General features: G+C 38.1%; 1 protein-coding gene across 1 annotated transcript in view; it reads right to left on the bottom strand.

Annotated features, from left to right (window-relative positions):
* Positions 1-26,340, bottom strand: part of GALNTL6 (polypeptide N-acetylgalactosaminyltransferase like 6) — a 1,261,228-nt gene that overhangs the window by 113,004 nt on the left and 1,121,884 nt on the right. The window contains exon 8 of the mRNA XM_007523011.3: positions 13,794-13,911. Within this exon, the coding sequence (XP_007523073.1) occupies positions 13,794-13,911 (118 nt within the window). The remainder of the gene's footprint in view (positions 1-13,793; positions 13,912-26,340) is intronic.

Genomic DNA, 26,340 nt, shown 5'->3' with positions numbered 1-26,340 from the left:
GAGAGAGCTCTAGAGCTAGGTGGTGCAAGTGTTTTAAACTGGCCCCTTCATGCCAAGGCATCTGTTCTGCCCAGTGAACTGCCCTCTTAATCAGTTTATTCATTAACTTTTTTTTAAATAGCACTTTGAGGTTTTCTCCATCTTTGTTCTTCAAGAATTTTTTATTTCTTACATAATTTCTATTTTAACATTTGAGATGGTTAATCTTGTTGAGATCTCTTTTTATATGAACTATGATTCAGATAAGCATTTGTCCCATTTCCAAATAATTTTATTGAGGGTTTTCAGTACTGCTCTTAAAGTATGTTTGTAAGTTTTCATCTCCTCATGATAGAAGAAGCAGCAACATTTTTTTTTGTTTGTTGTCTTCAGATTATTAGAAGTCCCAATACTGTTAATTGAGGAATGCACTATTTCCCTCTTGATTTGAAATGTTAACTTTTTCTTGCATTAAATCCCCATATTTACCTTGGTTCATTTAGATTCAGTGCCATCTCTCTCTATATATATTCATGCAAATTTTATTATGTGTTTTATTATATCCTATGGTTAGCTTCTCTTTTTTTTTAACCTAGATCTTTTTTTCCCTTGTTTTTCTGTTTATCTATTTCCGTTATGAACTAGAAGCACTTTGTCTAGTCACAATAAATAAACTCATATAGCCATTTTTAGTAGGATTGTCTTAAATTTATAACTGTGTTTATGGAGAATTATCTTCATTATGAATCTTCATTTATTCAGGAGTGTTTTTTTGTGTCCTTCTGCAGTACTATAACACTTATTCATAGGGCTCTAGGATATATCTTAAGTTTGTGTTTAGTTATTTTCTGCTAGTTTTGTAAATTATGCCCATTTTTTTGTGGTTGCATGTATATAACATAAAGGTCACTGTTTTCTGCATATTCACAGACAGAAACATTTTATCCTGGCAACTTACTAAAATTATTATTATTACTACTGTTTAAAACAAGTGGTTGTTGGTTTTCTCCTCTAGGAGGTACTAATTTCTTTGGAGAATTTATATCTCCTAACTTCAAGAAAGAAGTCCAGCTATGGTCATTTTCTTTCTATGTTCCTGTTTACCAATTTTGTTTTCTCAGAGCACTGCTCAATTCTGGTTTATGGTACCACAGGGGGATTGAATTTGGGACTATGAAGCCTCAGGAATTAGAATCTCTTTTCATAACCATTATGCTATCTCCCCAGCCCCATATTTACCAATTTTGAACCTACCTCTTTGAATGTCATAACTTTTCTTTTATCCATTGTGGTTCTCATAGTTTTGTTACAGATAAATTTAGGTATTTTTTTTTTTAACTTATTTTGGCTTTTGTTTTTATATTTGCTTTTTTGTGATTATCTCTAAGAGAAAATATTTTCTCTTGAAAGATTATATATATTTTGTACTTGTATAACATTCAATTATTCAATAATATAAGTATGCTTAATTTTTTGATGGCATATGTATTTGCAGAAAAACGATAAAATCTGACTAATTTATGTGATTATTAATTTTAATTTTCTACATACAAATACATAAAGTTGATGTTTGCCTTTGAGAAGCTCTATAGTGAGATGAAGCCTTAGAATGCATGGTTTGCTGTGCTATAATAATTCCAAGTTAATGGCTGTTGTTTGGGAAAAGAGCCGAATGTTCAATATTCAACAATTACGCCTTAGTATGTATATTCAATTTGACATTGTATTATTCAATAGCCATTGCATTTTGAAGATAGTAAAAAACTAAAAGTTACATTAAATCATAACAGGAATTGCCAGCCCTTGTATTTAATAAAAATCAGAGAGAAGGAACCTACAGTTTCTTTTTAACGGGTTTCAGAGCGTGACAGTCACTTTTTCACCAAGGGCAGAGTCTACCATTTTTCCAGCTAAGAGAAATCAGGTTAATGGTTTTGAGAGCAAATCAGAATTCTAACATTGTCTTGATATTAGTTAGGTTATAGGTTGCATTTTTCAATTATGAAATAGGAATTATGTTTTTACCTTGCATTAATGTTGAGTGGATCAAGAAATTAAATTCAATAACATTTAGGTGCTCAATATTATTATTTTTTTTTGTTAAGGATCCAAATAATATTACCACCATAGGAGAAATAGGGCAGTTAGAGTTTTGGAACATAACTCAACATTAAGATTTCATAAGTTATATGGAGGGACAAAATAAACACAATCCTGTTGTGGGTTGTCCTGGGCTCTCTGTCTCCCTGGCCACTGGCGGTGGAGACCCTGGCAGCCCCTGGGGATCCTGGGAGACCCTGGTGATGAGGAAGGGTGTGCAGAGAGAAAACAACCACATGACTTCCTCCTCGGGGAGAAGCCTCAGAGACGACTCATTTATTGGGGGATACAAGCAAGTAGATGTATCCAAGGGTTTGAGAAAGGTTGAGGTAATCATTAATCCAAATACAATACAGAGTTAAATCTTGACCTATCAAGTATTTCATCACAACTGGAAAGTTATCATATAAGGTCTGGTCATGAGCTCACAATACATAGGTAGGCTTTTTTCTCTAAGGGTGAATTACAAATACCTCAGGGCAGGGGGGAAGGGAGCAGTTGAGCAAAGCCAGGGTATTTGCAGTGGGTTTTGGTTGGCCATACACAGTAATTCATGGGCTTTGTTCAGTGGGAATGAGGAAGCATGTGCAGTAAGGTTCCCAGTCCAGAAAAGCCCATCCATCATAAGTTCGCAAGGTCAGGCAAGGACCTGCCTACCACCCCTCTAGGAGAAGGCTCAGGTTCAACCAGCTCAGACTCTCATAGAAATAATGGCTTTGACTTCCCAGACAGTGGGCCCTTCCCCACCTCCTGTCAAAAACATCTGACAACCTATTTTAGTTACTAAAACTGTACATGCCTTTGTTTGTATGAATAGAAGCATTATGAATGGAAGGTCTCATCTTGCTCTGCTCAATGTGTTTTCCATCTTTCTTAGCCCTGCTCAGAACAATAGGTTCTGGAATAACATTACTTCATTCAAGTAAAAAAATAAATAAATAAATAAATAAATAAATAAAAACAAAAAAACAACCCAAAACTCCAGCTGATGTTATTTGAAGATTCGGTTCACCATATGGTTTACTTAAAATGCATGCCTACAAGAATCTATCCTAAATGTTAAGTGGAAACTTATCATATAGATACATAGATTCAAAGAAAGCCCTGAGGCTTAATTTAGGGCTTATTAACATCCCCTCACCCCATTTTTGAGAGATTAAACAAGACTGGGGCTGGAGCATGGACAAGAAATAAAAACTGAGGAGGAACAGGTTCCAGTTCAGGGGCAAATCACATGCCTTATTCATTGAAGATCTGCAAAACCAGGTGAGACAGTAATATAATAAAAACACGTGGGGTTCCATGGTTTACACAATGGTAGTTTCATATCTTTCTTTTGTTAAAAATAAAAGAAAATAAAACTGGGTTATAGGGAGGTCATAGATGCCTTGAAGGCCTCTCCCTCCATTTCCCACCTCACCCTAGCCCTGCCTTGCCCCCACAGTTGAATTTTTGAAAGAAAACCATTTAGAGGCTAAGTAATGGCACACCTGGTTGAATGCACATCCTACAATGTGCAAGTACCTGGGTTCAAGACCCCTGTCCCCACTTGTAGGGGGAAAGATTTGTGAATGGTGAACAAGGGCTGCAGGGGTCTCTATGTTTTTCTCCCTCTCTATCTCTCCATTCCTCTTTATTTCTGGCCATCGCTATCCAATAAATAAGTAAAGAAAAATTAAAAAAATTAAAACAAACAAACCTGGAAACTGGTCTGTAGGACCAGGCAGTGGAAGAGTCAATGGGGAGTACTTCTCTTGTCAAACTTGGCTTCCTTATCAAACACCACTCTGTAAGCCTCTGGGTATTCAACACCACTGAACTCATGTAAGCTCCTTATTAGAGATAAGGAGACTGGGGCTTTGAGTGAGGGTGCAAACTAGATGGGATAGCCTGACCCCAGACCTGAAGGAACAAAGGAGAAAACTATCTCTGCAAAAAAGGGGCTATTCCATCCTCTCTGCACCATGAATTTTTCTGGATTTTTATTAGGTAGCAAGTTTTTCACAGCAAGCATCTCTGTTTAATCAATGTATTTTATTAACAACCACTCTTTATGCCTTCTTTTAAAAATATTTTTTATTTATTTATTTTCCCTTTTTTGTTGCCTTTTTTATTGTTGTAGTTATTGTTATTGTTGATGATGTAGTTGTTGGATAGGACAGAGAGAAATGGTGAGAGGAGGGGAAGACAGAGAGGGGGAGAAAAAGACACCTGCAGACCTGCTTTACAGCCTGTGAAGCGACTCCCCCTGCAGGTGGGGAGCCAGGAGCTCGAACCGGAGTCCTTACAGCAGTCTACATTGAGCGCAACAGCCATTAGTATGCTCCCCTTTCTCGTCAAATGTAATTATGCTAGAAATTATAATTGTGGAGCTTAATTAAGTTAATCACTCAAACTGATCAAATTAAGCTAGAGAAAGCTAAAAACTTGTTCATGTCAAAATTAAAGAGTTTGGAAGGGTTGAGTTGCTGTTAAAATGCTTGAGTCAAATTAGATGGGGCCAGGTAACAAGAGTAACATCACTGAAAAATCCAATGGACTCTATTAATACAATAATATACCTTCAAAGTGTCTTTTGATTACATTTAAAGGAACAAACTGGAACTCATAGCAAATACAGCCTGAGTAAGGTTAGCACATCTGCAGTTTTATTAACTCTAGAAATGATTCCTGAAAATATAATAATCTTGTGCTACTTCAGTTAATGAACCCAAATGCAGAAGGTTTGGCTTCCTTGTATTCTGTTAGTGAATCGGTACACATTTATATGCTCTACTATAGAGGAAAACTGTAATGCTGGTTGTGAGTTTTCCTGCTTCAATCAAGGTTATACTTGGTGGGCAAAATGTTCATCTCAGTCATACTTGATAAAGGACTTTTCTGAGTATCTTTTGCCATTTTCTGTAGTTTACCTTGGATGGTCATGGTTTCATGACAAGGAATTGCTGGTTAATATTTGTAAAAAGAGTTAAAAAATTCTTCGAGAACAGAACAAAGTCTGGTTAGGTAAAATATGTTATCTGTCATTGTAGAAGTGGAAATCTGCAGAGTAGAGCTTGATGGTCTTTGGAATGGGGGTAGATGGGAGAGGGGGCCAGGAAGGAAAGTATGCCACCCACGTAGCAACTTTTCATTTTTCTCCCAGTAGAATAACTTGGGGGAAATTTTCTTTTTTTCTTTTTTGGGATGGAATGGAAAACAAGTTGTTTTGCAGTGGCAGATTGAAACAGGTGAGGCAGATAATTTATGGGATGGTCTGTGATTGTACTTCAGTATGCTGTTTGTTTTGTGTGGTAATTAGGCACAACTGAACTTTTAGAAGAAAGAATAAAACTACTGGTAGAATATTAATGAATGAAATGTAGAGACGATTTAAAGAGAACAGAGGAAGGGAAGATAACAAACAGATTATTGTTTATGTCCCAAATCATTATTTGTGAATATGGAATTAAAATATATTCCAAACAATACTTGGGATTTGTAATTGTGGGAAATTAATTCTCAGGCAGTTAGTGGAGAATGAATGTCCCAAATCAAGAGTCTTTTCACATCTTTTTTAAAAATTATATTTTTATTTTATTATTGGATAGAGACAGAGAGAAACTGAGAGGAGAGGAGGAGGAAGAGAAAGAGAGAGATAGAAAGATACCTGTAGTCTCAACTTGTAAAGCTTTCCCCAGGGGCTTGAACCTGGGTCCTTGTACATTGTAATATGTGCGCTTGCCAGGTGTGTCACCGCCTGGTACCTCTTTTCACATGTTTGTATCTAAAGAGTTTAGCCTAACATTGGCACATTGTAATATTTTTTCCATTGTAATCAGTTGATGAATGTCGAATGAATTTGTGATTGATAAGGGCTCAAGGATTGTGAACAATAGTTTCCTTAAATGTCTGAATCTTAATCCCTACACTGGGGAGGGACGACAAGCATGTAACAAGAGATGAATGGTGTGTTACAATTCATACAGATTAGGAAATAGGTTGTGAAACTCCTAGGTTTCTTATATTGTTTCTAGGATGTGTGGTGTCTATACTTGTTTCACCTGGAGATGCTCTGAAACTTTCTGCATAGCTGAGTGATTTAGATCTCTTCTTGAACTAGAGAGAGCAAGAGAAATATCAGTTCAATGTGGGATCATTTTGACAAGATTCTGAGAGTCAGCCTATGCTAAATTTAGTGGCTTTTCTACTTGTATCTATACTTTTCTGTGTGTGCCAGTAAAGTTTGTTGAGTGGTGTCATACTCAGGGCTTTATTCTGAATCTTGTAGGTGAGATGGCCTGAGAGGTAAAATAGTGAATAAATCCTTGGATCCTCAATCATGAGGTCCTGGGTTTGATTCCTGGTACACATATACCAGAGTGATGTCTGATTCTCACATCTCTCTCTCTCTGTAATATTAATAAAATATGGTGGGTGTCTAGCATGTATTCCTTTTCTTTTTGAGGCGCTGAGACCTCAGATGTGCACTATTTCACTGCTCCTGGGTTAACATTTTCATTCTTTTAAGGCAGAGAAAAAGGGAGATATCCTTGTGGTTATGCAAATGACTTTCATGCCTCCCACCCCCCCCCAGTCACCCCCACCACCACCCCATGAAGCTGAATATCCACCCTCCCCCTCACCTCAGGGTTTTTACTTTGGTGCTCTACTACAAATTTAGTCAGATCCTGCTTTTAGTTTCCCTTTCTGTTCTTCTTCTCAACTTCTCTTTATGAGTGGGATCATCCCATACTCATTTTTATCTTTCTGACTTAGCTTACTTAACATAATTCCTTCTAGCTCCATCCAAGATGGGTCAGAGAAGGGGGGTTCATTGTTCTTGATAGCTGCATAGTATTCCATTGTGTATATGTAACACAGCTTTCTCAGCCACTCATCTGCTGTTGGGCACCTGGGTTACTTCCAGGTTTTAGCTATTATGAATTGTGCTGCTATGAACATAGGTGTACACATATCTTTTTGGTTGGGTGTTATGGAGTCCTTGGAGTATATCCCCAGGAGAGGAATTACTGGGTCATATGGAAGGTCCATGTCTAGCTTTGTGAGAGTTCTCCAGACTGCTCTCCAGAGAGGCTGGGCCAATTTATATTCCCACCAGCAGTGTAGAAGGGTTCCTATGTCCCCACAGCCTCTCCAGCATTTGTTACTGTTGTCCTTTTTGATGTATGCCATTCTCACAGGAGTGAAGTGATATCTCAATGTTGTCTTTATTTGCATTTCTCTGACAATCAGCGACCTGGAGCAGTTTTTCATATGTTTGTTAGCCATTTGGATCTCCTCTGAAGTGAATGTTTTGTTCATATCCTCTGCCCATTTTTGGATGGGGTCATTTGATTTTTTTGGTGCTAAGTTTGCTGAGCTCTTTGTATATTTTGGTGATTAGTCTCTTGTCTGATGTATGACATGTGAAGATCTTCTCCCATTCTGTGAGGGCCCTCTTTGCTTGTGGGATCGTTTCTTTGGCTGTGAAGTTTTTCAATTTGATGTATTCCCATTGGTTTGTTTCTGCTTTAGTCTTCTTTGCAATTGGGTTTGTGTCATCAAAGATGTCCTTGAGGTTTAGGTGGGAAAGTATTCCACCAACGTTTTCCTCTAGTTAACAATATTTATACCCCTTTCCCATATTAGGGAGCTACTCTCTTTCCTGATCCAGCTTTCTGGTCCTTTTCCCAGCCATGACATCACCTCCCCAGAAAATAACTTGGATCCACCTGCATATCAGATTTCAGGCTTAGGCAAACAAACAAACAAAAAACTAGTATAGCTACAGGCCCTTTGAAATATAACTAAAATATGCTTACTAGCTATCTACAGAATGGAGGACCCCCCCAACACTTCATCTGTACTACTCCAGCCTTTAGGTCCATGATTGTTCAACAATTTGTTTGGCTTTGTATGTTAACTCTCTTTTTAGTCACCAGGCTCCAGATGCTAGCAGGATGTGACCAGACTTCCCAGGACAGACAACTCCACCAATGTGCTTTGTAGCTCAGCTTCCCCAGAGCCCTTTCCCACTAGGGAAAGAGAGAGACAGGATGGGAGTAGGGATTGACCTGTCAATGCCCATGATCAGCGGGGAAACAATTACAGAAGCCAGACCTTCCACCTTCTGTATCCCACAATGATCTTGGGTCCATACTCCCAGAGGGTTAAAGAATAGGAAAGCTGTCAGGGGAGGGGATGGGATATGGAGGTCTGGTGGTGGGAACTGTGCGAAGTTGTACCCCTCTTATCCTATAGTTTTGTCAATGTTTCCTTTTTATAAATAAAAAATCAAAAAAAAAAAAAAAAAAAAAAAAGAAGAGGTCCCATAGCAGAGAGATTTGCCTGGTCAGGGCTAGATGCAGTGTCACTGCTAGAACCCCAGACTGTAATCAGCCTGGTGAGCTACCTCTTCATTGCTCATCTTATTTAATTTTGAAAATAGCCATTTCCAATTAAACGGCAGATTTTTAAAAAATGTTAACATGTTGTCTTAGAATGGATGTGAAAATGACTGGAAAATTAGAGAGTCATGATGGGTTTTAACATTATTCTGGTAAGTTAAAATGTGACAGCATTTAAAGAGATGGGTTATCTCTTTTAGGCCACACTGTTTAGTCAGTTTTGGGTTTCTCTTTGCTTCCAGGCATAACACAAAATTAAGTATCTGGAACAATGCCTGACATAAATTAGATGCTCAATAAGAGCTTGTTGAATGACTGACTAAATGTTGCTCTCCTCCCTAGCATCTGGCCAACTTGAAGACAGCCAGATGATTCTGGGCAACATAGTACAGATTCCTATTAAAATAAACTGAAGAGTGGACAGTTCATTTGTTTAGAGAACACTTTCTCTCAACTGATCCCTGAAAATTGGACTGTGTTGGCTGTTATGTTATGGCGTGAAATGTGCTCACCCAATCAGATGTTAGAAGAAGAATGCAAATACATTTATAGAGAAAGAAAGTTGAAGACTTCTCTTAACTAAACGCTTTTTTTGACAAAACAGCCCTTTGACAAAACAGTCCTTAACTGAATTTTCTGGAAATATTTTTCATTCAGTGATGCAATCTTGCTGTAAACTTCAGTGAAAAGATTCTTTGGTTGAAGCAAATGGAGATGCTTGATCACAACTAGTAATAGATTTTCTTTGACCCAGTTTGAAGCCCCTGGCTCAAGCGGTGAAGCAGGTCTGCAGGTGTCTGTCTTTCTCTCCTCCTCTCTGTCTCCCCTCCTCTCTCCATTTCTCTCTGTCCTATCCAACAACAACAACACAACAGTAATAACTACAACAATAAAACAACAAGGGTAACAAAAGGAAATAAATAAAAATTAAAAAAGAACTTCTTTGAATTAGAGCCTTTAAGTTATTTTAAAATGTATTTGCTTATTGGATAGAGACAGAAAGTGAGAGGAGAGGGGAGATAAGGGGAGATAAGAAGAGAGAAATAGAGGTATCTGCAGTACTGCTTCACTAGTTCTGAAGTTTTGCTTTTGCAGGTGGAGGAGTCTGGGGACTTGAACCCTAGTCCTTGTGTATTTTTAAGATGTGCACTCAATCAGGTGTACTATCACTTGGTCCTGAGCCTTTAAGTTCTACATTTAATTTTTGTACTGTGGTGTTAAATAGACTAGTGAATTCTCAGTTATCCATAGGAATCTACTGGGCCTGAAGTGTTGACCAGTGTACCTCATACAGTGCTTTGCATTGCAAAACAAATCACAATTTTTAGGGTATGTGCCAGAAATACAAAAATTTGATTTTTTGTATATTTTCATTGAAAATTAAGCAAACTACTTGCATATAATTCCTTCATTCTTTTCACATGGAGGAAATCTTGCTTCCATTACAAATTCTATCGAAGCCTGTTTTAAGTTTGCCCCCCTCATGCTACAGATACTAATGGGAAGAGACAGGAACCCCAAGGTCAGCACACAAAAATGGGAAGAATGAAGGGTACGTCTGAAACGGGACCCTGTAAGACACAGATGTTGCTAAAGAATTTTGTTATTCCAACCAAACAACTCCTGGCTATTTAGTTCTGGACTTTTAGAGCTGTTGCCATGGTTTCTAAACAAAGAGGACAGGGCTGCCTTCCAATTATATCCTTCAGACTGACAGATAACTGAAAAATAGAAGTGGGGTAATAAGACCTCAGGTCACTCAGAAGAGATGTGGTAGATAAAAATGACAGACAAGTGAAAGATGCAAGTTTATGTGGGTCTATTTAGAATAAATGTATATTCTGCAAACTTGCAAGATTATTCAAAAGTGATTGTGACTTTCATTCAGTTTATTATTCAGAGTTAGGTATCTCCTGTTTAATAGAATTTTTTCTTAATAGCATTTATTTATTAGTTAATTTACCTTAGAGATTGGGTATTGAAAACAGATGTTCATATATACAGGGCATGTGCTCTCTTCCTGAGTTGTAGTTTGCTGAAATAATTCATGAGTTAGGAAATTTAAGAAAAAAAATCTAATGAATTATGAAAAGTAAAATGTATCCCTTAAATTCTGATACTACCATACTTTAATGTGATTTTTTTCCCTATAATGCTAAGGTAAAATGTAAAATCATTTTTTTTTTAGTTTCTTTTCTTTTCTTTTTAGATAGGACAGAGAAATAGAGAAAGAAGGGGAAGACAGAAGGACAGAGAGGGGGAAAGAATGATAGACACCTGCAGACCTGTTTCACCGCTTGTGAAGTGAACCCCCCTGCAGATGGGAAGCTGGGGGCTTGAACCTGGATCCTTATGCCGGTCCTTGTACTTTGTGCCACGTGCACTTAACCTGCTGTGCTACTGCCCGACCCCCTAAAATAATATTTTGTAGTTGGAAGTATTATAAACCTTGCATCCAGTTTTGAAAATTATCTGATAATTGTTATCATTTTGCCAGGGTCAACAGAAATTTTACTGCTGCACTATTAAACTATGATGAAGATATTGGCTCCTGTTCCATGAAGGAAACTATTAGACTGAGAACAAAAGGTTAAATGTGAGGTATAGAGTGATATTGATAGGCATGATTTGGATGTAAGGCAATTTTATGTTCCTGTATTTTACAATAAAGGAGAAATAGTGCACTTTAATATCTAAGGAACACCATATAGTTTATGTAATATTTCAACTTTAAAAACTTTAAAACAGGGGTTGGGTTAAGCACACATGGTGTGAGGTACAAAAACTAGTGTAAGGATGCTGGTTCGAGCTTCTGGCTCCCAATCTGCAGGGGGTTTGCTTCACAAGTGGTAAAGCAGGTCTGCAGGTGTCTATCTTTCTCTTCCCCTGTCTTCCCCTCCTCTCTTGATTTCTCTCTGTCCTACCCAACAACAACAAGGGCAACAAAATGGGGAAAATAGCCTCTAGGAGCAGTGGATTTGTAGTGCAGGCACTGAGCCCCAATGATAACCGTGAAAGGGGGAAAAATTCTATTTAAAAACTTTAAAATATTGAAAACTTGGTGTCAGTTTCTTCATTTGTAAATGAAGTTATATCCACTTCTGGGAGATGTGATTTTCTTTTTATTTATCTTAGTGAGGTAGATGCAGAGAGAAAATTACAGAGGGAGACAGAGACCACAGCACTGCTCATCTCTGGCTTATAGTGGTACTAGGGAGTGAACCAGGGACCTAGGACCCTCAGGCATCATCTTTTGCATAGCTATTATGCTGTTTTCCATTCCTGGGAAGTATGATTTTAAGTTAAATAAATGCATGTGATGCACATAGCTCAGCATCTGATATGTACCACTATAAGTATATAGTATTTATATTATATTCTGTTACATTATGTTATGTTATATTACTGAGGTTTCACTTTTCCAGGATTTTTTTTTTTTTTTGGTCTCATATAGAGACAGAGAGGCTGAGAGAAGGACACCACAGAAACTGACATTTTCTTCAGTGCATTGGGGCAGGGCTTGAGACTAGGTCGTAGTCATGACCAAGTAACTGCACTATTCAAGTAAGCTATCTTGTCAGACCTCCTTATATCATTATTGCCACTACTATTATTACTTCCTGCCACGTATACCATGACAAGTATACAGCTATTATTATTGCAGAGGGCCTGTCAAAGACATTGGCAAATTCAAGATTCAAAACTATGTATCTAGAAGAAGTTCAGAAAAAAGTAGCATCTTAGTTGTGAAATGAAATGTATTTGAATGATGGTGATTGAAAGAATAAGTTTAATGAGTGGTATTTAAGGATTAGTGTCTGTGCAGTAAGATTCTAGATGTCCTGAAGCCTGTAATCTTGCTTCCTGAGCTTCTCTGTAGGGATATTTATTTTATGGCACTCTGAAGACAACATAGCATGTCTGTTAACACATTGAATATAGCTGTTGTAGTTTTATAAAAATCAGTTTTACCACTTCCTTTTTAGGCAAAACTTTAGCTAGGTTCTTAAATTTGACTTTTACTCTTTTTTTTTTCTTTCCCTCTGCAAGAATCAATGTTATAATGTAAGTGATTAGAATAAGTCATTTTAACTAACAGATTTTTATATAAAAAGTTGTAATAATCAGTGTGTACTTTCATATATGATGACATATATGACATAAATGATGACAATGATAAAGGGAGAAAAAGAAAAAAAATGATTGTTTTCCTTTATGAGATTGTGTTTAAAAAACTAACCTTGGGGGAAGCAATTACAGAAGCCAGACCTTCTACCTTCTGCAGCCCTCAATGACCCTGGGTCCATGCTCCCAGAGGGATAGAGAATGGGAAAGCTATCAGGGGAGGGGGTGGGTTATGGAGACTGGGTGGTGGGAATTGTGTGGAGTTGTACCCCTCCTACCTTATGGTTTTGTTCAATAATCCTTTCTTAAATAAAAAAAAAGAAAAAAAGAAAAAAAAACTAACCTTGGAGATTTGAAGTACAGCTTTTTGTACAATGTTTTTTATTTTACTTATCTGAGCTTTATATATGATAATTTTTTTCACTTATAAATCCTGCAATTTGATATGCTGCCATGTATATGTATATATGATATGCATCTGCAGTATTCTGTATAAATACTGAGTATTTGTGGTCAAAGCAAGTAGAGTTCTGGGCAGTGTCAGCTTTGCTCTGGAATTCCATACAAAATAATTTATCACATTTATTTAAAAGTTATTCTTCTGATTGAAACTGGAGTAATGGGTAGACTGTTTTTAGAACGAACATGAAGGGCCAAAATTGTAATAGATTTTTCATCATAATTCTATTATACATTTTAAATGCTATAGAAAGAATGTGTTTGACAGGGAAGCAGTAGGTCAAGGGGTCACATGAAGATTCCTGTCTGAAAACACAATAAAAAAAATTAATGCAATTCATCGGATGGCAAAATAGCTCACTTGAATGCATGCTACTTTGCCATGTGTGCAACCCACGTCCTAGCCCAGTCTCCAACTCAATGAAGGAAGCTTTGGAGCTTCCTTTCTTTCACTCTCTGTCTCTATCTGAAAAGAGTCACATGAAGTGAGAAAGCCCCAGAGATTTCCAGAATACAAAAACATAAACAAACAAACAAGCAAAACCATCTATTCTATGGCATGACTGTGTCTCACTGAAGCATCAGAAGGAAGTCGTTTTTCTCCTATTCAGAAGTTAACTTGTAAAGATGTCATATCTCTTTCTAATGTCACCTGAAATCACAGGTCACAAGTCAAAATGACATTTCATCAAATTCATCAGCATTATAAAAACATGATGTAATAGGGTCTTGGTGCCTTACCTTAAAGGAGATCTCATACTGTTCTCCTCCCCATATTTCTAAACCTGGATCATAGCCACCCAGCTCCCAAAACCACTTTCGATCCACGGCAAAGAGACCTCCAGCCATAACAGGAGACCTGTGAAATGAAGAAGATAATCTTTAAGAGACTAGAAGAACCAGAGAGAGTGGGAATATGTTTGGTTGAGAAAAAAAAAAAAAGCAATTTATCTCCAGATAAGTTTCAGTGGTTAGCTGTATGCAGTTTCTGTAAGTGGATATACGGGTCTCCCTGACACTCTGACTTACCTTGGAATTGGCATGAACATTAAATGTTGCAGTTCAAATTCTGATGCCTGTGCCCTGTAGAGTCACTTTGCTTTACATGCTTATCATTTAAGACAAATATGTGACATTAATAATTGATATATTGGTGATCGGGCAGTAGCATAGCGAGCTAAGTGCATGTGGTGCAAAGCACAAGGACCAGTGTGAGGATCCCGATTCCAGCCCCCCGGATCCCCACCTGCAGGGAGGTTGATTCACAGGTAGTGAAGCGGGTTTGCCGGTGTCTAAAAAATTGATATACTGAGAAACAGGACTCAATTTTATGACTTTTCATTATGGTAAAAGGCTCTTACACTATCAGATATATATAATGGTAAAAAGAATATTGCAAGAGTCATTGGGGCCAGGTGGTGGTGCACCTGGTAAAGCACTCACATCACAGTGCTAAAGGATCCAGGTTCAAGCCTCTGGTTCCCATCTGCAGGGGGAAAGCTTCAGGAGTGTTGAAGCAGGGCTGCAGGTGTCTCTACTTTTCTATCTCACCTCCCATCCCCTCTCAATTTCTCTCTGTATTTATCTAATAAGTAAATAAAATAAAACTGTCCCTTTAAGAAAGAGCCATGACCATTCTTCAGAATGTGAAGTGGCCAGTGAGAATAAAATAACCAACTAGAGTGAAATTTGTAAGATGCCAAAATTGGAATTTAAATTGAACTCTTGACTCTCTCTGTCCTCAGACATGAAAGTACTAGGCTTTAAAGATGAGTTGCCCCAGAAATATTCCTTCTATGAAACAATAGTTTTCAAGTATTCCATTTCTGCTCGGATGCATTATAGACATGTTGTTATGTAGTGAAATAAATTATAACTATTCCCTGCACTAAAGGTTTTTCAGAGACAAAATTAGTTCTTTTGCATTTGAACACTCACTGTATGCTGGACGCCAGGGTAAGTGTTTTACCCAAGCAACTTGGCCACCCTTTGAAAAAACTGAGTAGCATGGAACTGGTGTGTGGTGGGGTAGGGAGTGGTTCCACCTACTCTGATTTAAGAATCGTTGACTTCTTTTTATCACAAATTTTTCTATTTCCGTGTTTGGGGGTGGAGAGAGACAACTGCCTAAATGTGGATATAAACTAGTACCTTGCAGCAGACCAAGCCAATTTGTGAAAACCTACATTGCCAATGTAGTTTTTGTAAAAGTTTTGAAGAATTTGAAGAAAACTTGAAATAACAGGTACTTATAAATGAGAGTCTAAGGTAATAAATGTTCAAGCTATACATTTAAATTATGCACAAACAGATTAGATACAACAATTTACAGACCAACTAAAGGCTTGCTCTTGGTAATGTTTTATGAGGCACTTGAGCAACACAGACAAATTTGTCTAAATGTTGTATGTGTTTTGAAGACTGCCTCTCAGTTAGTACTTGGTCTAATTACTTCAATCTATGCATCTTATTTTTACTATGTAGACTATATAGATGGAAAGATTACAAGGCTGACAGAGGGATTTATTACTTTTCTCTCTCCTTTTTTTAATTTTTTTTTTATTCTTACTATACTTATTGTTGGGTGGCTTGCTCCCATCACCAACTTAAGTCTTCCTCTACCTATGAATTTGAAAAACTTTTTAAGTGTACAATTAAATAATCTTTATCTTCTATATGCCTTGTGTGAACCTATGACTACCTTCAAGAAAACAAACATTTCCTTCATTCTTGAAAGCTTCCTCATTGTAATTCCTCTCTTTTTACCCTCTAGGCGATCACAGCTCTACTTCTGTCACTGTATATTAACTTGTATTTTCTAGAATTTTATATAAATAGGATCACATAGTACGTACTATTTTTGGGGGGGCTTGGTATATAGTGTGTAATTATTATTATTTTTAATTTTTATTGGCTAATTAATGTTTTACATTCGACAAGAAATACAATGGTTTGTACATGCATAATATTTCCCAGTTTTCCATATAACAATACAACCCTCACTAGGTTCTCTGTCATCTTTTTTGGACCTGTATTCTCCCCCACCCACCTGAGTCTTTTACTTTGGTGCAATACGCCAACTTCAGTTCAGGTTCTCCTTCTTCTTCTTCTTCTAGCGTTTGCCCTTCTTCCGTAGCCAGTCAACAGCGTCAGGTTGAGCCTGATGTAAAGTTTTGAGACCTCCTTTGAATCTGGAGAGGTGGCAGTCGTTGACTATGTGGGTCATAGTCTGTCTGGAGCTGCAGGGGCAGTTCGGGTTGTCTCTGGCTCCCCAGCGATGGAACATAGTGGCTCACCGGCCATGGCCTGTTCGATAGCGATTGAGGAGGGCCCAATCATAACGTGCTAGGTCAAAGCCGGGTTGACGCTTGCAGGGGTCTGTGATGAGGTGTTTGTTCTTTACCTCAGCTGACTGCCAACTCTATTTCCAAGAGTCTGGAACAGAGAAGTTCAGTGTATGCGTAGGGGATCAGATTGGGTGAGGAGACGTCAAGTGTTGGACAGGGTGGGCGAAGATATCCACGTTTATTGGCAGGTCCGGTCGAGCGTAGACATGGGAAATGAACTTAGATGATGCCGCATCCCAACGAATATCTGGCGGGGCGATGTTGCTAAGAACTGGCAGCCATGGAACTGGGGTGGAACGGATGGTTCCAGAAATTATCCTCATGGAGGAATATAATTTGGAATCGACCAAGTGGACATGGGGTCTACGGAACCATACTGGGGCACAGTATTCTGCAGTGGAATAGCATAATGCCAGAGATGATGATCGTAGTGTGGAAGCGCTCGCCCCCATGAGGAGCTGGCCAGTCTTGCAATGATGTTATTCCTCGCGCCCACCTTTGCTGCAGTTTTTATGAGATGTTCGTGAAATGACAGAGTGCGATCGAGAGTAACGCCAAGATAGACTGGCTGGGCTTCATGCCGGATTCTCGTATCGCCAAGCTGCACATTAAGCTCATGCGAGGCCGAGGCATGGTGTAGATGGAAAACAGATGATACTGTTTTTGCAATGCTAGGGATTAGTCGCCATTTTTTACAGTAATCAGATATCAAGATCAGCTGACAATGGTGAAGTCATCATTTTTTATAGCTGAGTAGTATTCCATTGTGTATATATATCACAACTTACTGAGCCACTCATCTGTTATTGGACACCTGGGTTGCTTCCAGGTTTTGGCTATTACAAATTGTGCTGTTATGAACATATGTGGACACAGATCTTTTTGGATGGGTGTGTTGGGTTCCTTAGGATATATCCCCAGGAGAGGAATTGCAGGGTCATAGGGCAGGTCCATTTCTAGCCTTCTGAGAGTTCTTCAGACTGTTCTCCATAGAGGTTGGACCAATTAACATTCCCACCAGCAGTGCAGGAGGGTTCCTTTGACCCCCACGACCTCTCCAGCATTTGTTGCTGTTACCTTTTCTGATGTATGGCATTCTCACAGGAGTGAAGTGATATCTCATTGTTGTCTTGATTTGCATTTCTCTGACAATCAAAGACTTTTTTTCTTGTTGAGTTTGGCAAGCTCTTTATATATTCTAGTTATTAGCCTCTTGTCTGATGTATAGCATGTAAAAATCTCCCATTCTGTGAGAGTTCTCTTGGTTTGGGTAGCAGTTTCTTCTGCTGTGCAGAAGCTTTTTAATTTGATATAGTGCCATAGGTTTATACTTGCCTCAGTCTTCTTTGTAATTGGATTCGTTTCACTGAAGATGTCTTTAAAATTTATGAGGAAGAGAGTTCTGCCAGTGTTTTCCTCTAAGTATCTGATAGTTTCTGGTCTAACATTCAAGTCCTTGATCCACTTGGAATTTACTTTTGTATTTGCTGAAATATAGTCGTTCAGTTTCATTCTTCTGCATGTTTCAACCCAGTTTTTTCAACACCATTTGTTGAAGAGACTCTGATTTCCCCATTTAATAGTCTGGGCACCTTTGTCAAAGATGAGATGTCCATAGGTGTGGTGGCTTACTTCTGGGCTCTCGATTCTATCCACTGGTCAGTGTGTCCATTCATGTTCCAGTACCAAGCAGTTTTGATTACAATGGCTCTATAATGCAATTTGAGATCTGGGAGTGTGATGCCTTCAGTTCTGTTCTTTCTTCTCAAGATGGTTTTGGCAATTCTAGGTCTTTTCTGGTTCCAGATAAACATTTGTAGCATTTTTTTAATTCTCCTAAAAAATGTGGTTGGGATCTTGATGAGGATAGCATTAAATTTGTATATGGCTCTGGGTAGTATATTCATTTTGATGATGTTATTTCTTCCAACCTATGAATATGGAATATCTTTCCACTTCTTTGTGTCTTTTTCAATTTCCTAAAGTAGTGACTCATAATTTTCAGTATACAAGTCTTCCACTTCTTTGGTTAGGTTTATTCCTAGATATTTTATTATTTTTGTTGCGTTTGGTATTCCTAGTTGACCCAGGAGTAGAGAGAAATACAGCTGCTGTTGCTCTGTAGCCCTACCTCTGGAAGTCTTTCCTGTGTAATTACTTTGAGACTCACCCATGTTGTAGTATTAGTCATTCACTATTCTATTCTATTTGCATGAACACCACCACATTTTTATTATTCATTCACATATGGATGGATTGGTCGATGTTTTTAATTTTGGATGATTACACATGAAGCCACCACGACTGTTGTATAATAACATTTGTGTCCATATGCTTTTATTCTTCTTGGGAAATGCCTAGGGGTAGAATAGCTAGACCATATGACAGGTGCATGCTTAACCTATTTTTCCTGTGATACTCTGCTATATTTCCACCAGCAGCAGTATTTGCATTCCATTTGCTCCATATCCTCAGTAGTCTATATGGATATTTTTGTGAAGTCTAGTATTAAAATAGGTTATTATTATTATTATTAATTATTATTATGCCTCCAGATTTATTGCTGGGGCTCAGTGTCTGCACCATGAATCCACTGCTCCTGGGGGCTACTTTTTTCTCTTTTTGTTGCCCTTGTTGTTTTATTGTTTTTGTGGTTATTATTCTTGTTGGTATTGTTGTCATTGTTATTGGATAGGTCAGAGAGAAATGGAGAGAGGAGGGGAAGACAAAGAGGAGGAAAGAAAGATAGACACCTGCAGACTTGCTTCATCACTTGTGAAGTGACCCCCCCTGTAGGTGGGGAGCCCGGGGCTCCAACCGGGATTCCTATACCAGTCCTTGCACTTTGCACCATATGCACTTAACCACTGCGCTACTGCCTGACCCCCTATAATAGGTTATTACTGTTATTTGTGTGTGTGTGTATGTTGTGTTTGTTTTATCATAATGATTAGGGATATTGAACATTTTTGTTTCATTTCACTCTCTATTTTGGACCTAATCAGGGTAAAAGCTTACCAGTTTTTAGTGATCTACTTGAAGAACTAGCCTTTTATTTAATCGATTTTTACTGGTTTTCTGTTTTTGTTTGTTTGTTTTTACAGAACACTGCTCAGTTCTGGCTTATGGTGGTGCTGGGTATTGAACCTCGGAACTCAGAGCCTCAGTCTTGAAGGGCTTTTGCATAACCTTTATGCTGTCTCCCCAGCCCACTGGTTTTCTATTTCTATTAACTTATTTCTGTTTAGGTTTTATTATTTTAGTTCTACTATTTTATGTTTAGTTTACTATTTATTTTTGCCGTCGGAGTTATCTCTGAGGCTCAGTGCCTGCGATACAAATCCGCTGCTCCTGGCAGCCGGTTTTTAATTTTTATTTATTTATTTATTTTGCATTTTAGTGGATAGGACAGACAGAAATTTAGAGAGGAGGGGGGAGATAGAAAGGGAGACAGAAAGGTAGACACCTGTAAATCTGCTTGGCTGTTTATGAAGCTTCCTCCTGCAGGTGGGAAGTGGGGGCTTGAACTCGGATCCTTAAGCAGATCCTTATGTTCAGAACTATGTGTGCTTAACTGAGTGTGCCACCACGAGACACTTTTTTCATTTTCTATTTAAGGCTGAAACAGATAAATTATTTGTCTTTTCTGTTTTTTAAACTAGAGATATTTAAATAATCTGTAAACACTGCATTAGAATCCCACATCCATAGTGAGAAATAAATAGGCCCCAAATTATCTTTGAAAAATTTTCTCACAGTTACAGCTTTTAAAATTGCTAAGCCCCCAAACTAAAGGAAATCTTTGATTGTCCTTTTTTAGAAAATAAATTGGCTCTCAGTTTCCATACATTCCTCACTGTGGATGCCATAAGAATTCTGGATGTAACTTGCAATATGAATTTCACCAGAAACAAAAGTATACAAATTCCTTCAGGACTTAATTGAGCCAAGTCAATCAACATAGATATGAACTACAGAATTTTCAGCTATGTAACTTGAAATTTTCAGTTGGCCCATGACTTAAAACTTACAGCTAAAATAGTACTATTTCCAACTAAGATTTGACTGTCAACTAAAATGATATTGAAATTTAAGACATAGTGCTTTTAAATTTTAGTTCTAAATATGAAACTGTTACTAATTACTACTTATATTAGAGTTCCTGAAAAAAATTAAGTAATTACTAGTAAATTTATTTATGTAATTTATCTTTAGAAATTAACATTTGGGGGGTCAGGCGGTGGTGCTGTGAGTTGAGGCACATGGCACAAAGTGCAAGGACGGGCATAAGGATCCTGATTCGAGCCCCCAGATTTACACCTTCAGGGGGGTGTCACTTCACAAGCGGTGAAGCAGGTCTTCAGGTATCTATCTTTCTCTCCCCCTCTCTGTTTTTCCCTCCTCTCTCCATTTCTCTCTGTCCTATCCAACAACAATGACATCAGTAATGATAACCAGTAAACTGAAAGAAAAGTCTAAAGAGGCTTAATCCTTAGCTCAGACCTTTGTGTATAGCAGAATTAGTTTGTTGAGGCAGATTGCTCTCTTGTTGAAAAAATCTTATTGGATAGGTGATTGGAGTCTCTGCCTTAGTATCTTGCACTTCATATTTCTTCCACTAGATTGCACCAGATTTCTTATTATTAAAATCAGCACAAGTGACAGAAGCAACAAAAATTAGTCCCAAAATTTATGTCTTCTTTTCTGATTGGCAATAGTTATATAGACCATATCCTAGGGTGGAGGGATTCTTTGAATTGTTAACTTAAGACAGCCTATAAAAGTAAAACAGTGAACAAGATTTGTCTGATACATTATGCCATATGCCCTTTTGCTAGAATGTAATAATATCAGTCCTATACAATCACGGTATTGTATCCATACCCTTGTGTGGATACAATACCCTTGTGTGCTTCGGTGTTGGATTGTTTGATCATGCCACTTGGTTTAGCTGATAACACATGCAGGGCAACTCATGTGCTGTAAGGACTGCTCTCTCCTCCTCCTTCTAGAAATCTGATACCATTGGAGAAGACTGGTGGAGACATATGTACCAGTTGACAGTACTAACCACTGGATATGTGAGATTATTATAGAATGTCTAGCTCTATTTGAGCCATCAGATGGACATGATACATTGGTATAAGCTGATCAGTTGCCCTGTTTTGCTTTCGACTGATGGGTTCTCTAGGATACTAGACTTTCCAAAACCAGCTGTACATCTTGCTCAGGTGAGTCTAGCAGAAGAGCCATTCAGTTGAGCCTAATCTAAATTTCTAACTTTCAGAACTATAAGCTGAAAAATTGTTATTTTAAGCCACTAAATTCTGGGATGGTTTACTGTGCATCCCTAACAACTGATAATAAACCTCATATATATTGCCAATAGGGTTATCACTGGGGTTCAGTGCCTGTACTACAAATCCACTACTCTCAGTGGTCATCTGTTTCCATTTTATTGCATAGGACAGAAGAATATTGAGAAAGGAGTGAGAGGCAGGGAGAGAGAAGGAGAGACACCTGCAGACCTGCTTCACCGACTGTGAAGCGATCACCTTTTCAGGTGGTGAGCGGGGGGTTGAACCCAGATCTTTATGCAGGTACCTATGCTTAGTACTATGTGCACTTAACTGGGTGCACCACTGCCCAGCCCCCAAACCTCATTTTGAATTCTAAGCTCTTGAATATTGTTAAGTAATAATAAATTCTGATAGAGATGAATTTTGCTTAATTTCTTAATTTTTATGGTCTAACATGGGCTTATTTATGAAAGATTTTCTTTGCAAGTGTCTTAGAACATGTTATAATACCTAACTGTATTTCAGAGTTGCTCACAATGAAAGTGAAAGTTCTTCCTTTAAAAAGAAGCATTGTATTTTTCTAAATTTGCAAAAGGCAAATGTTAGTGTTTAGAAAAGAGCTGGTAGAAAAGATGTAAGGTCCAACCAAAAGCAGATGGCAGAATTATGTCATTTCAGCTTTTTGGATAAAGGAACCAGGAAACAAAATTATAAATCATACTACAACTTGTATATTATTTTGTGTCATGATTTATGATTTTTATTTTTATCGCAGGCATATATAGTGCTGTGTAATGGTTTAAAAGATTTTATAGAACTGAATATGCTTTTTTTGCTGTTTACTTCATATTTAGAATAGTAGACTCCTCACAAAAGGATATAAAGAGTTGATGGAAGAACAAAATCTTGAATATGTCAGTGCAAATTATATAGGACATTAAACTAGACTACAGCCATAAAAATAGTGTGATGGCCTTGGTTTGATGATACAGTTATATTGATGATTCTGAAGTTGCTGTCTCTGTTTTTAGTGGGTGGCACTGATCCAACAGGAGAGGAAATAAAGTCTCGATGTCAAAAACTACATCAACTACTGTCTTGATGGGTGCAGAAGGTGAATAGATAAAATGTACTAAGGGGTCAATCTTAGCCATATGTTTTGGGACCAGGATGCTGAGTCTTTATTTTGTAAACCAAAATGGCTCCTGTGCATGCATGCCTGTGAGAATTTGCTTCTAAAATATAATACCTTCCCTTACTCCTATGTTGGTTGGGCAGACTTAACTGTGTAGATAGAACTGATACTTTTGGGGGGGTCCTCTCCTTTAAATAGGTGCTAATTCTATTTACAATAGTCAAAATATGGAATCACCCTAGATACTCATGAACAGATGACTAAATAAAGAAGCTATGAGATAATATACCTAATGGAATACTATTCTACCATTAAAAAATATAACTCATGACAAAATGGACAGAACTAGCAGTGACTATGCTAAATGAAATAAGAGGTAAAAGACAGCTACTGTTTATTTTAATTCATGTAGAATATAGATAACAGTAACAAACTTGCAAAAAATAATAACCAAACTGACTCTTGACTGAAAACTCTAGTGGTTATTGGAGAATGAAGAAGGGATCTGAGAGAGTTAGGTCAAGCAGTCTCTTTTGTGTAATGTCATTGGAACTTTGCTTATGGGTATAGTGAGTGAGTCTAAACATATATAGAAGTATGAAACTATAATTATAATTTACTGTAATGCTAGCAGTACAAGGTGTAAACTCTTATACTGTGGCAAACCAATACTAATACAATTAGAAGAAAAAGGGGCTGGGTGATGGTGCACCAAGTTGAGTACACATTACAATGCATAAGGACCCAGGTTCTAGCTCCTGTCCCCACTTGCAGGGGGAAAACTTCACAAGTGGTATAGCAGTGTTACAGGTCTCTGTCTCTCTCCCTCTCTATCTTTCCCTTCCCTCTTGATTTCTGGCTGTCTTATAAATAAAAAAAGAACAAAAATTTTTTTTAAAAAGTTGAGTACACATGTTACAACTAGAAGAAAATATTTTTAAAATGGTGCAAGTTAAACAACATGGAGGGTTGGTCCCCAATACCCACCTCTCAAAATATAAAATATTTATGACTTCCCACAGTAAATCTCTTCAAAGGTATCTGAAGATAAATAAAGTATCAATACTATGGTTTGGTTTTCTTTTCTTTTATTCTTTCTTTATGTGGAGCCCGCAACTTGCATCTATGATTTTATTGTTTTGAGTTTTTTTTTCATCTAGATGGATAGAGAGGCAGGAAGAAGCACCAAAGCTGCTTCTGATGCTATAGCATCCCCCACATGGTGTTGGGGCTCAAACCTAGACAGCACGCATGGTAAAGCAGGCACTCTACCCTGTGAGCTCTCTTTCTGAACTGGTTTGTTATGTCACTTCCCAGCCATTTCTCTCTTGGCTCAGAGTCTAGTTCTGGTTTTATTTTTTTTTTGTTCCAAAATTATGCCTCTGGTATAATTACCCTACCATTCTTATTGGATTCATTCATTTCAGATTTCTCACTGGTCACTGATTTTAATTGTAGCTTCATATTACATGCTGAGATAATGACCACGGCAATTGCTTCAATTATTAATCTTTGCCTCATAGAATCTAAACAGTGCAAACTCTCCCTTCCTGAGGGATAAATAAGGTCATATGCACACAATTGTCAAATTACAGTAAAGACAGAAAGGCTTCAGTTTTCTGCCTACTAGAATTTTTTTTTTTTTTTTTTTTTTTGGTAACTTGGAGTGTTCCTGAGATGTCAAATGTGAGTTTAGGACTACATCTCCTTGTGTTTTTCTTTCTTTCTTCTTTCCTTTCCTTTCTCTTATTTTCTTTTCTTTCTTTCTTTCTTTCTCTCTTCCTTTTAAAATTATTTATTTATTTTTATTATTGGACGGGGCAGAGAGAAATCGAGAGTAAGGGGAGATAGAGAGAGAGAAAAAAAAACAGAGAGACACCTGCAGCCCTGCTTCATCACTTGTGAAGCTTTCCTCTTGCAGGTGGGGACCAGGGGCTTGAACCCAGATCCTTGCACAATGGAATGTGTTCGCTTAACCAGGTTCACTACCACCTGGACCTTCCTTGGGCTTTTCTACTCAACTCTTTAAGTCACTTTGCTATGAGGCTTGTCACCAACCACATCCATAAAAATGTTGCTCTACCTAATCATGTAATTTATTGGTGGTTCCCTTAAATGTTGGTGGTTCCCCAAGGTAACTCTGGGACCTTGAGCTTGTGTCAGGTATGGTGTCTTGTAGCTCTGAAGTCACATTTGCTGGGCTTAGAGTTTCATAATCTTTTCAACACACTCATTCTACTTTCGAAATGAGCTGCACTCTTCAGAGGAGCCAGCAGTCACTGAAGTCAGGTGGGGAAGATGTCATTTCATCACTTTGAAATGTTCTCTGTTATCTTTTATTTTTTCTTTAGAGGGGGCACATTTTTCTCACTTTTTTTCCAAACTTTCTGTTTTAGCCTAAGTGTGTATATCCTTCCACAAAATTCATGGGTTGAAATCTATCTCCCAAGGAAGGGGATGGCACTAGGAGGTGCCTATGTCCTGAAGTTAGAGTCTTGTGAGTGAGATTTGGGCCCTGATGAAAGTGGCCTGAGAAAGCTTCCTTGTCCCTTCTACCATCTGAGGACATAGTGAGAGATGAAGGGTCTTCAGTTCAGGAAAGAGCTCATTACCAGAAACTATGTTGATCTGACACCCTGACCTTGAGACTTCCACCCTGTAGAATATTTGTTGTTTGCAAGCCTCCTTACTATAATAGTATTGGGTTATTGGAGAAGCAATGATGCATTTTTTTGTAGGAAGCACATAGAAAAAAAATTCATGATGACTTTCCCTATAACCCAATATTTTGTTATAACTTTCCTCCCCCTTTAGTTAAAATAACACATACAAAAAACAGTGAATTGTGTAGCCCCTCATATATTACGTTGCCAGCTTTCCAGAACATCACTCTGAATTCCAGCTTGGGCTCACTTTGCTCTTCTCCATAGTATCATCAGGATGGCGATCCCAAAGCCCTTGTGATTTGTACCTTACTTGATATCCAATATGACCATCCTCAAAACCCATGTTTTGATGAGGATACATCCTCAATCTTTATATAACTTGATGAGTCCACCTCACTTTATGCTCCACTTCTCATTTCTTTCTTCCTTCCTTCCTTCCTTCCTTCCTTCCTTCCTTCCTTCCTTCCTTCCTTCCTCCCTCCCTTCCTTCCTTTCCTTTCCTTTTTTTTTTTTTGCCTCTAGGGTTATTGCTGGGGCTCAGTGTCTGCACCATGAATCTACTGCTCCTGTAGGCCATTCCCCTCCCCTTTGTTGCCCTTGTTGTTGTAGCCTTGTTGTGGTTATTATTGTTGTTGATGTCATTCGTTGTTGGATAAGACAGAGAGAAATTGAAAGGGGAGGGGAAGACAGAGAGGTGGAGAGAAAGATAGACACCTGCAGACCTGTTTCACCACCTGTGAAGTGACTTCCCTGCAGGTGGGGAGCCGGGGGCTTGAACCCAGGTCCTTAAGCGGTCCTTGCACTTTGCACCACATGCACTTAATCCGCTGCGCTACCGCC

Source organism: Erinaceus europaeus, chromosome 2, assembly GCF_950295315.1.
Source record: "Erinaceus europaeus chromosome 2, mEriEur2.1, whole genome shotgun sequence".
Classification (NCBI taxonomy): Eukaryota; Metazoa; Chordata; class Mammalia; order Eulipotyphla; family Erinaceidae; genus Erinaceus; species Erinaceus europaeus.
The sequence above is the reverse complement of the archived record's forward strand: the minus strand, read 5'-3'. Positions and strand labels throughout refer to the sequence as shown.